This window comes from Peromyscus californicus, unplaced genomic scaffold, assembly GCF_007827085.1.
Source record: "Peromyscus californicus insignis strain IS unplaced genomic scaffold, ASM782708v3 Scaffold_20__1_contigs__length_68692818, whole genome shotgun sequence".
Taxonomy (NCBI): domain Eukaryota; kingdom Metazoa; phylum Chordata; class Mammalia; order Rodentia; family Cricetidae; genus Peromyscus; species Peromyscus californicus.
Window position 1 is genome coordinate 21871481 of NW_026294503.1, and position 12586 is coordinate 21884066.

General features: G+C 42.6%; 1 protein-coding gene across 2 annotated transcripts in view; it reads right to left on the bottom strand.

Annotated features, from left to right (window-relative positions):
• Sntb1 (syntrophin beta 1) overlaps nt 1–12586 on the bottom strand; it is a 252097-nt gene that overhangs the window by 87963 nt on the left and 151548 nt on the right. For both annotated transcript variants that reach the window (XM_052747831.1, XM_052747830.1), the window contains one exon: nt 5653–5860. In XM_052747831.1, coding sequence (XP_052603791.1) covers nt 5653–5860 — 208 coding nt within the window. The remainder of the gene's footprint in view (nt 1–5652; nt 5861–12586) is intronic.

Sequence of the window (12586 nt, forward strand, 5' to 3'; positions counted from 1 at the left end):
GAAGAGTGACCTCAGAAAGGTTGCATGGGTTTTCCAGGCTTATCTCACAGGACTGGAGTTATTAAAACATATTGCCTGAAACAGAGCAGTCACATAGTGTGAATAACCAATGTCCTCTGTGCCAATAAGAAATGAGGAGGTACGGCTGCAAGGAAGCTGCATTGGAAAGAATCTGAAAGGAGAAGAAGTAAGGCTGAGAACTTATTTGCACCTTGGAATAAAAAAAAAAAACAACAACAGTGTTTTGTTTTGTTCTGTTGTGGTTTTGCATTTTTAATTTAACACAGAATCACCTGCAAATAAGATTCCAAGGCAATTAAAATGCCCAATGCAAAGGGCACACAACACACTTCAAAGGTCCCATTAAGTCCATTTACCATTGTTTCTCTATACATCCAGAGAGTGAGAAATAGCTTATCTTTCTAATGTGATACCCGAAAACACTTCAATGTACACATAATTGAAAATAACATTTTGAAAGATTTTTAAAAAATTAAGGATGAGGTGGGATGCATATGATAAGTTATGGGCAAGACTTGGTATTTATGGGCCTGTGTGATACCCTATACAGGAGGCCAATGAAAAGACTTTACCCTGACTTCTGCAACTTGTCCACGGGTTTAGTGCTCACAGAAAAATACAGCATAGGGAAAACAGAGGACCTAGACAGCAGGGAGCCAAGGAAGATGGTCAAGGTCTGTAGTGGTCCTGACAACACAGAGTCCAAGAAAGGGTACTAGGACCGATGGAGAGAAGAAAAACTACTGTACTAGATGAACAGCAGGGAATTCTTTCAAAGACTAAATCAAAGAAAAAATTTCACCCCAGTCTTGTCCTTCTGTGTCGTGATTTCTGTGTCTTAATTTTGAGTGTGACTTTAGATAAAAATACCTTCTATCCTGGGGACTGCATTTTCTCTTCCTTAGGAAAAAGAAGTGGGGTTAGGTCAGCTCTGAGTTCCTTTTTGTATGTGAATGCTTTCTACTGTTCACCAAATCAGATTTAAATCACGGTGTAGCTTTCAGTGTCTTCCATGTAGGCGCGGAAGAGATGGCTCAATGGGTAAGAATGCTTGCTGTGCAAGCAGGAGAACGTGAGTGGGAATCCCAGCACCCACATAAAAGGCTGGAGGTAGCTATGTGCACTGCAGTAACTCCTAGAGCTGTGAGGGCCAGAGACAAGATGATCGACATGACTTACTGGCCACTGACCTAGCTCCAGGTCAATGAGAGACCCTATCTCAAGGATGAGAGTGATAGAGCTGGTTACCCGATGTTCTCTTCTGGCCCTTAGTAGTATTCCTAGGCACGTGTACCCTCCTGTCACATATACATAACTAAAACACACACACACACACACACACACACACACACACACACACACACACACACACACGTTTCATGATGTAAGTGCTATCCACCTCCAGAACAGTCTCTGTCCCTGTCCTGTGCCCTCCCCACAAGCTGAACTACTCCATGCCCCACTCTTCTCATTCTCTCTGGCAGTGAGTTCTCTCTGGTCACTGGAGATCTCATAGTTTCTCAAGAGCCATCCTTCAGCTCCCCTGACTGTCTCAAGAAGAGAACAGTGTTAGTATTCAGTTTTCTTCCCGAGTAGAGTCAAGGAGGTCTTAGGATTTGCACTGCACTGGATTTTACAAAGGAAATTGATGTGGCTTCACAGTATGTTAGTTCATATAAGCCTCACTTGTAAAACCTTGAAATTAAATATGATTTGTATAACCTTGTCATGGAGTTGCTATTATTCATCCCCAAACCAAAGTTTAACAGTATAGAGAAAGACAAAGGACATCAATTTAAGGTAAATTGCAGCTGGATATATATAGGATCACATTTTATATCTTTACAAATACCAAGTAAATTCTCTGATATTTGTGATAAGAAAGGCACAGTATTAAGGATTTGCCATTCATTGTATTTGGCTAAAAGCCATCCATATGAATCCACACTAGAATTTGATATTAGACATCTATTCAAAAAAAGAGCGTTGTTTGGATTTGTTCCCTTGGACTTGATGTATGGTATTTTTTTTTTTTTGATAAATTTGGAGTTAAAAGCAATAAAGGATATTCTTGCTTATAATAATTGTCCATAATAAGTCATTACTGCTCTTATAAATACACTGAAGCACACACTCAAGGAGACATCTGCAATGATTATTTGAAATTATATTGTAAGAATAATGGCATTCCCAAAACAGAAAGAGCTTTTTATATGCTCTTATTATTGCTCCATGGGAACACCTAGTAATGGCCTACTAATGATTTGGGATAAGCCAAAGGCATAACTCAGCTTTTAAGTGAAAACAGGGGAACCTCTGGAAACATAGCCAGTGTCACTAGGACTGATACAAAAGCACTTTTCAACTAACTGAACAGTAATGATTTTAAATACAGATAGTGGTTAAAGAGGTGAGAACCTCATCTCAGTATTTGGAGGGTGTTCACACTGGCGAGAACCCACATACATGGCAGATCCAGCTCGTGCCTCTTCACATCCTTCCCTGAGCCCTGGGATGCCCACTCACATGAACAGATGTCACCAGTGGTCATCCCTTCCCTCTTGCTTCCTGTCAGCCTCGTCCATTAGGAAATAACAACACAAGATCAGTAGCCAGAAGATGGCAGGAACTGGCTCTCTCTCCTAAAGACTATGATTGGGAGTAGCCAGGCTTTTTCTACAGCTGTGATGCTTGATCCTTTCAGTTCCTACTCCTGCTCATGCCCTTTCAGGTCAAAGGGCAGCATAGCATCTCACTGTCAATTCTGGAGCACTTCTTTATGTGTTTCCCACATCTTGGATACACTGCACCAACTACCCCTGCTTTAAATCCTTTTAGTCATTAATTTGAATCCTATCCCTCTCTGCCAGGACACTGAAGATGTGTTCCATTTCCTCTCCTAGGACCACTCATGGTAATTCAGCATCTTAACCAAATGAAGGCATGGTCCATCCCAACAGGCTCCTTCTCTTGTCTTTCTTTCTACTTCCATCACTTTCGTACCAATACACACTTTATTATTCTAAGTTTTTTCATTAAAAAGAATAAATGCCCATTTGGGGGATGGAGCTTAGCTGGTAGAGGGCTTACCTACCACACACAAAGCCCTGGATTTGATACCCAACACCACATAAACCAGGCATGGTGACACACACACCTGTAATCCCCGAGGATCAGAAGTTTGGGTGATCCTTGGCTACACAATGAGTTCAACATCAGATTGTTTTTTTTTATGAGACACGGCCTCCAAAAAAAACCAGAACAATCACGATAACACTCTCCTCAAAGACAAATCTGTAGCCTTCCGGTGGCAAACATCTATCCTATCAGTACTTGGGAGGCTGAGATAGGATGATCATAAGTTCTACACCAGCATGGCCTATACAGAAAGACTCTCCAATAGACCTTCCCACCCCCAAACATAACCATTCTTCACTTCTCAATAGATATGACTTGTCCTGACCTCAGCACAACTGATGCTCAAAACACAATTCAAGACAATCCAATGAGCTCCAACGTAAGACTTCTGTTGGAAGGACCGGGGCACAGAGGCTTCAACTTGGAGACAGCCAAGAGTAAGGAAATGAACCTGGACTTTTCAGGTCAAGCAGAGGTGAGTCCTTTGAGAATAAATTATCAAAGCAGACAGAAAAACAGAGATGGAGAAGTGTGACTAATATCATTAAGTGAATCCTGGGCACACCTGAACCTTGTCCTGGGACACAGGCTACACAGTGCTCCTGATGCTCAAGCAGAGTTGCGTTTCTGTCGCTTGAAACTGCAAGATTCTTGCCTCACAGGCCTCCCCCCAAGAGAAACACACCTGAGAAAGTAAATGATGGGAAGTGTTAGCAACCGTGACTTTATACAAATGTCAACTGTACAGATTTCCTGCGCTGTTTTCATTAAGAACACCAACTCAAAACTCATATGTTTATATCAAGCCCATAGAAACCCATAGGCAGAAATCTTCCATCACCACAGATTTCCCCTCTGACCACCCTGTCACATTCACATAGCTGCCCCCCACTTCTGGGCACCTTCTGAGCCAGCTAGCTTGTGAAAGGCTTGCCAAGGTTTGCAGGTCTTATGATATTGATGCTCTTAACACCCGCAATGATCTTTAGTTCTCTGACATATTTGAGAGATGGGACAACACCAAATCAAACAACCCACTGTGCATTGACCTTTGTGGCCCAGACCCATGCGTGAACAAGTGCATACAAAGAACAATGGTGGGAAGCAGCCGAATGCTCTGCTCAGGTGTTATTTCCAAGTGCCCTTTGACTGGGCCTTCTCAGATGACAGGATTCATTGGCAGGAAAGTTATTATTGCAACATCTCTATTGCCATTTACCAACTATTAGAAGGGAAGTCATGGGGACGTTAAACTGTCTCAAAGCCCAGGAACACCACCATCACCACAGGTTCGAGGGACAGCAATCAGATGTAAGAACAACGGCCAAGGCTCGATCCGTCAAGCCTTCCTATGCCCAACTTATCATATGCTTTGGGAAAGGAAATCTGAGCAACAGTGTTAACTTTATATATAAAACCTTTTCCATGGCAACTGTCCTCCATGACACACAGCCATGTCTTTATTTATTATTATTATTATGCAAAAGGATTATTTTTTCTAAATTCATCATTTATATAAAAGCCAAACAGTGACACAGTCCATATTAGCTCATTCTTGCTTCAGAGTTCTTGCTCATTACATTGTTTATTTGCCTGATTTGTTAATATGTCTAGGCTATGACTTCATGAAATCGATTTACAGCATAAATGAAAGCTTCTGCAGTTGCAACCCTCTGTTAGGTCCTCATCTTGTCCCAACTGTCAAACATACGTATGGATTCTTACATACAAACTCACAAACATGTGAAAGCAGGAACGGGGGCAGTCTGGAAGAGGAAGGCTGGTAAAAGAGGGAAAGAAACAAGGAATGCAAATATGATACATAAATTTGTATATAGCCATTATGGCACCCATGATTTTGAATGAGAAATATGTTCTAATAACTAATTTTTAAACTGCTTACTGTGCCAATATTGCCATACATTCATTTTAAATGCAAACTTTGCCACTCCTGCCTAGGCCTGCATCATTAAGAATGACATTTAAAACTTGCTTGTTTAAAAGTACAAATAAAAGATAAGGTAAAAATGAATCGGCACATAGTAGTTGCTCAATAAACCTAGTTATGCATATCATTGCTGTCCTTTGGAAACACATGATTCCTGGAGGATCTATTTAATTAATGAACAGGTTCATTAAAATTCACACAAACCCCTTCTGAGCAATCATGTCTCCTCTCTCACAGATGCTATATTATGAGCTTGAGTTACTTTTCCTGCCTATCACAGGGATACCACAGAAATCAAACCATCCATTAACGTGCTCATTTGCCCATTGCACAGTTAGGGACCACATGTAATTTGCCACATATTTGAAAGTATGCTAGAGAATAAATGTTGACTGAGATGAATTCTCCACATACTGCAATGTTATGAGGTCTTCTGGGGTGGACAAGAAAGTCAATTCACTGTTAAGGAGAGAACCAGCCTATAGAATGAGGTCATTTCAGTGGAGGAACCTAGGAACCATCGACAGAGGAGACATTCCTCTCACCTTTTCTGCCAGCCAGCCAAGATGTCTGATCTCACGACTGCCAGCAATACCCGTCTTCCCCAGCTGTTCTCTGACGTCAGCAATCACTCGGGTCAGCAAGTCACTGACGTTGGAATGGATGGCACTGAACCAGGCTTGGGCGGTGGCGGAGTCTTTACTCCTCAGGATCACCGAGTGCTTCGCATCTGGAGAGTGGATTTCAAGCTGCCTAGGGAAACAAAGGGAGGTGTGAGAGGTTGACCTGGGAGGTCCTGCTTCATCAAAACCCGCCTTTCTAAGGTGAATACAATGTTTATTCTGGTCATTTACCTTCCTGATCATTCCTTCACTCATGCATTCATTTGTTCAAATACTTACCAGTTGCTCAGGCTCTGGTCTGTGCCTTTGTAACACAGTATAACAGAGGATTGCAAATACCATATCCCCCAAGTTAAGAATATTTTGCTTTTCTGTTTGTTCAGCTGCACAGAGGACTTTAGTGCCCTCCTGACACCACTGCTGCTGTGGCAGCAAGTTGACTGCAGTGACCAGCCACGTTCTCAACCCCATGGCCCAGTGTTAGCCAGTTAAGACACTTTAAAATAGAAATGACCAAACTTCGTATTCTTTTATTTTCTTTCTTTTTGAGACAGTATCTCATGTAGCACAAACTGGTCCCCAAATTTCCAAGTAACTGAGGATGATTTCGTACTTGTAATTCTCCGGCTGCCTGCCCTGACCTTTCAATGCCAGGATTATTGGTATGTACCTCTACTCACCAGTTGTCAAACTTTGTATTCTTTAGGAACCTTGTTTGTGACACACTTAAGTATGACTATGTGGTGGTATTGTGTTCCCCAAAATACTGTGCACCCTAATAAACTTATCTGGGGTCAGAGAACAGGACAGCCACTAGATTCAGAGGCTAGAAAATGATGGCACTCACACCTTTAATCCTAGCGTTCCAGAGGCAGAAATCCCTCTAGATCTCTGTGAGTTCAAGGCCACATTAGAAACAGCCAGGCATGGTGACACATGCCTTTAATCCCAAGAAGTGAGCCTTTAATCCCAGGGAGTGATGGCAGAAAGCAAAAAGGTATATAAGGCATGAAGACCAGAAACTAGAAGCTTTTGGCTGGTTAAGCATTGAGGCTTTTGAGAAGCAGTTCAGCTGAGATTCATTTGGGTAAGGGCTCAGAGGCTTCCAGTCTGAGGAAACAGGATCATCTGAGGAGTTGGCGAGGTGAGGTAGCTGTGGCTTGTTCTGCTTCTCTGATCTTCCAGCATTCACCCCAATAACTGGCCTTGGGTTTGATTTTATTAATAAGAACCTTTAAGATTCATGCTACATGACTACATCACTAGGCTCCTTCAGTGAAGGAGAGAGTAGTCTCAAAGAGGGGTAATGGTGCCGGGCAGTGGTGGCACGCTCCTTTAATCCCAGTGCTTGTCAGACAGAGGCAGGTGGATCTCTGAGTTCGAGGCCAGCCTGGTCTACAAAGTGATTTCCAGAACAGCCAGGACTCTTGCACAAAGAAACTCTGTAACCAAAACAAAGAAAAAAACCAACCAAAAAAAAAAAAAAAAGGAGGAGTAATGGTGTGAAAAGCAATACACTAAACTAGTACATATAGGAGAGTTGTGGGATACTTGCCAATGAGAGCTATAGACCAAGGATGGAACTAGCCCAAGAGAGAGAAGTGTGTTTCAGTCAGTCAACAAAGCTGAAAGGAATTGGAGACCTGAAGAGCCTTTAATATCAGACATGGAGATGCAGAATTTAGAGTTTGCCTTGCTGGGTTTTGGTCTTGCTTCGGTCCAGTGTTTCCTCACTAAGCTCCCTTTCTTCTCTTTTGGAATGGTAATGTATATTCTGTGCCATAGCATATTGGAAGTACGTGCTCTGTTTTTGATTTTGATTTTACAGGAGGTTAGAGTTAAAAGAACACAGCGAATTTCAGAAGAGACTTTGAACTTTGGATGTTTAAACACTGCTGAGACTGTGATAGACTCTGGGGACTTTTGAAGTGGAACTGAAAACATTTTTTGATTATGATATGGCTACAAGTCTATAGGGGTCAGGGAGTAGAATGCGATGATTTGAATAAAAATGGCCCCTATAGGCTCATAAATTTAGTCACCAAAAAGTGGAACTCTGAAAGGATTAGAAGGATTAGGAGATGGGGCCTTGTTGGAGGAAGTGTGTCACTGGGGGTGGGGAGGCAAAGCTTTGAGGTTTCAAAAACCGATATCAGGCCCAGGTTCTCTCTGCCACTCAAGGCCCACAGGTCAGAATGTAGCTCTCAGCTACTGCCCCAGCACTATGCTTCTTGCCATGATGATAATGGACTAAGCCTCTGAAATTGTAGGCCAGCCCCCAGTTACACGTTTTCTTTCATTAAGTGTTGCCTTGATCATGGTGCCTCTTCCCAGCAGTAGAACAGGGACTAAGACGGGTGCCTTTTGCTTTTAATTTGTCATTGTGAGGGAATTACAGGTTTGTGCACCAACAGTACAGAAAGGTCTGGCCTGCCCTCCACTCAGTTTCCCCTGATGACTATATGTTCCATACCACAATTTGATATCAAAATGAGGACACCAGCATTGGCACAGAGTATATGTCTATGCAGTTTTGTCCTGTGTAGATATGTATAAAGACCATTGTAATCCTGGTACAGACCAATTCAGTCACTACAATGGTTTCCCAGCAGCTCTCTCATTACTGCCCCCATCACCATGTGCTCTCCAGCTCTGTATTTTTTACTACAGTTATTTGCTATTGTAAGGAAAACATTATATTAATTTTTATTCACTGGTGTTGGTATTGGGCACCTCAAAAGAGAATTAAATAATATATTTATTAATTTCCTTTCATGGCTTAATAATTACTCTACAGTCCACTAAGAATTTACCACATAACAGCAAAGTTTTTGATTCTTTAATATAACAATGGTAGGATGTTCCCAATAATCCTGTGACTTATATTGTTAACCTATTTAGCATAATTGAAGTTTGGAAGGGCAGGGAAATAATTTACCCAAGGCTACACAGTTGGTGATTCTGGGATTCAAACACATGTGAGCCTATGAATTTTAAAACAGATTACAGTACCTCTCCTTGTGATTAGGTAGCATCCAAGAGGGAGGCAACTATTGTCTTCCGTAGCGGTCTGAAGACTGGCATTCATCACCTGAGATGTATCCAATAGTGCCCTACTTAGCTCCTGCCTTGAAAGATAACTATTTTTTAGATCACATGGAAGTTAGACATCTCAAGGCAACCTGGCCCCATTAACATTTGAAACTGACCTTTGGGAGAAAATCATTTAACTCAGAAACCCGAACTGTAGAAAAGGAATGATTTGCAAAGTGGGATGTCCCTGAGGAGTTTGAGCAACCACTAGCATTCTTGGTAAGAAATCTGCAAACAAGCCATAACAGCCTGAAGGTTTTATGTGATGAGGCGGGTGTGGGTAAGGAGGGATACGTGGAAATGACATCTGCCCCCACCCCGGAAAAAACAATGCTACACCTCTTAGGGACTTTCCAAACAGAGGCAGGAAGTCAAGGGTGGGCTTGGGATTCTAAAAACATCTTGAGGAGCACTCTCAACCTGCCTTTCAACTTCTATAACTATTTATTGTTCTAGAAAGTTAAAATGTGCAAGCACTTCATTTACTATATTTTCTTTCGAAAATCTGGGTGCCTGTTTTAAAAGAAGTAACAGTTTAAGTCTCTCTCTCTCTCTCTCTCTCTCTCTCTCTCTCTCTCTCTCTCTCTGTGAGAGAGAGAAAGAGAGAGAGAGAGAGATGACAGAAGAAAAGGAAAGAGACAGTGTAAGGATGTTTTGGTTAGTATGTTGCCAGAATGTCACTAGGGGAAGGCAGACTTGTGGTCTGGTGTGGGGGCCCATTCCTTTGGATTTTGACAGCCTTTATCAATATTATCAACTTAAGTAAACTTTAAGAACTATAATACTCAGAAAATGACACAGACTACAGGTATACAGACTGATTTTTCTTTCTTTTCTTTCTAGTCTTCGGACACAGAGGCTTGCTATGTCAACCTCTGAACTTGGAATCTTCCTGTCTCCGCCTCCTGAATGCTGGGATTACAGGTGTGCACCTCACATCCAGCTTTTGAATATCTTCTGGGAAGTGAGTATGTGCAAGTAACCACTAACTGGATAGGAAATTAAGTAGGACTAGGAAACTAAAGGCATCCCAGAAGTCCTTGCTGTTCTCTGTCTCCAGTGACTAGCCACCAAAATATCTACTCTTAGACTTTGTCACCATAGTTGACTGGTTCCAGTACAATGGGCACCAATCGTGAAGATGCTTCCTTTTATTTCTTTCCCAGTGCTGGAGACTGAACATAAGTGTTGTATGATATTTTGTTTGTGTTCTGACAAATAAAGCTTGCCTGGAGATCAGAGGGCAGAGCTAGCCACTAGTTAACCACAGAGGCTGGGCAGTGGTGGCACACACCTTTAATCCCAGCACTTGGGAGGAGGAAGCAGGAAGATCAGGAGTTCAAGGCCACTGCACTAGATCTCACCAGTCTGAAAGAAAAACAGAGTTTGGTGGTGGTGGTGGTACATGCCTTAAATCTCAGCACTAGGAAGGTAGAGACAGGAATATAAGGCAGGTGCAGACAGAATCTTGACCCACCCCTATTTGGTCTGAGGATTTGTAGAGGTAAGAAGTTTCTAGTGGCTGCTACTCTGCTTCTCTGATCTTTCAGCTTTCACCCTTGATATCTGACTCTGGGATTTTATAGTTAAGACTAATTAGGATCACACTACACATAAGGCTTATATACATGCTGAGTACACACTCTCCCATTAAGCATGGTCCTCAGCTCTTAAAACAATTCTTTTTCTTTAGACAGAATCTCTCTGAATTGTCTAGACTGGCTTAGAACTTGATATATACCTCATTTAAGCCTTAAACTCATTCTGTAGCCCAGGCAGGCCTTGAACATATGATCTTGTTTTTGTCTTCCAAGTAGCTGAGATGACAGGCCTGTGCCACCACCCACCTCTGAAAGTGTTTCCTGACCTACAAATCATAATGGTACCTGAATAGTGTGTGTATGAGTGGGGTGGGTGGAGAGGAGAAAGAGAGAGAGGAAGAGAGGAGGGAGGGAAAGAGAGAGGAGAAAGACGAAGAGGGAAAAGGAGGTATAAAGAGGGGTGTGGTGATATTGTATTCCCCAAAATATTGTGCACCCTAATAAACTTATCTGGGGTCAGAGAACAGAACGGCCACTAGATATAGAGGCCAGAAAATGGTGGCACACACGCCTTTAATCCTAGCATTCCAGAGGCAGAGATCCTCTGGATCTCTGTGAGTTCAAAGCCACACTGGAAACAGCCAGTGCCTTTAATCCCAGGAAGTGATGGCAGAAAGCAGAAAGGTATTTAAGGCATGAGGACCAGGAACTAGGCTGGTTAAGCCTTTAGGCTTTTAGGAGCAGTTCAGCTGAGATCCATTTGGATAAGGACTCAGAGGCTTCCAGTATGAGGAAATAGGATCAGCTGAGGAATTGGTGAGGTGAGGTAGCGGTGGCTTGTTCTGTTTCTCTGACCTTACAGCATTCACCCCAATACTTGGCTTCAGGTTTGATTTTATTAATAAGACCTTTTAAGATTTGTGCTACAGAGGGGGAGGGTGGAAATGTGAGCGATGGGGGAGGGAGGAATGGAGAGAGAGAGAAAGAGAGAGAGAGAGAGAGAGAGAGAGAGAGAGAGAGAGAGAGAGAGAGAGAGAGATCATTCCTAGAGTGTCTCTGGGGAAAAGTTTCAATATTAGGTCCCATTGTGTTTCCCAATGGCTCTCAAAGTGTGGCCAAATCCAGTGGCACCACCTTACTCAGACCTTCCTAGAAATATATACTATTTGGTTCCCTTCTCAGCACTACTTAGGAATCCTGAGGGAGGAGCCCAGCAACCTGCCAGGCAAACTAGATGTAATTCTATTTGAGGAAGAGCTGCTCTGTAGGCTCATAAAAGTCTCACTGTAGCTGGTACCAGGCTTCCCACTGGCTGAGGTGGACATGCTGAATGGTAAGGTGAACTAGTCAATCAGACTTCAAGTAAGAGGAGCAGAAGACCCAGTGCAGAAAAGGAGCCTGGAGCGCGTATAGCTAAAGACAGTAGAAGAAGTTCTCAGTGAAAGCATTCCTCAGAAACATGGGCTACATTTCATTTGAAACATCATTTAGTTAAATTCAGATGCTTGCAACTCATCCCAGACTTATCAAGTGAAACTCTTCAGTGGTTGAAGCCTGGGCATATGCTTTATAATGTCCCATGCGTTATATAGACTACAGTGCCTCTAGATGAGATTGGGTATGTTCAGGGTGGTATGGGGAGACAGAGCTAAAATTAAGGGCCATTTGAGGGGTAGTATGAAAACCAAATACAGAAAAAGCTTCTTAAAATATATACATGCATGAAGGCAATCTGAACAAAATTGCCAAAGAATGGAGGAGGCAGAGACTCAACTAAACATCTCTTAGCACCAAATGAAGCTTCTAGCACTGAGACTGGGTTGCACTGAGACTGGGTTTCATCTAATTGAGTTATTGGCCAATGGAGTCTCATGGGAATCCCTAAACAACCCAGGCTGTTGCCAAAACTATAGGCTACTCTCCACAAACTGACAGCAAGGTCATTGCTAAAGAAAACACGGAGAAGTAGAGCTGGTGTCTACATATTGCCTTCACCCTATGTTCTAGTCTTTGGTACAGCAAGGCACAGGAAAGTACTCTGCAGGTTACCAGAAAAGATACGCAAACACAAGCCAGCTGCAGACCCTTTATCTACAATGGTGTCCTGCTTGCAGGAAATGCTAGGGCAATGCTGGCACAAAGCTTATGGTAGTAACCAAGCAATATCTGATTTGACTTAAGGCCCATTCCTAACCCTGCTTGGGTGACCAAGAACCAGAGAC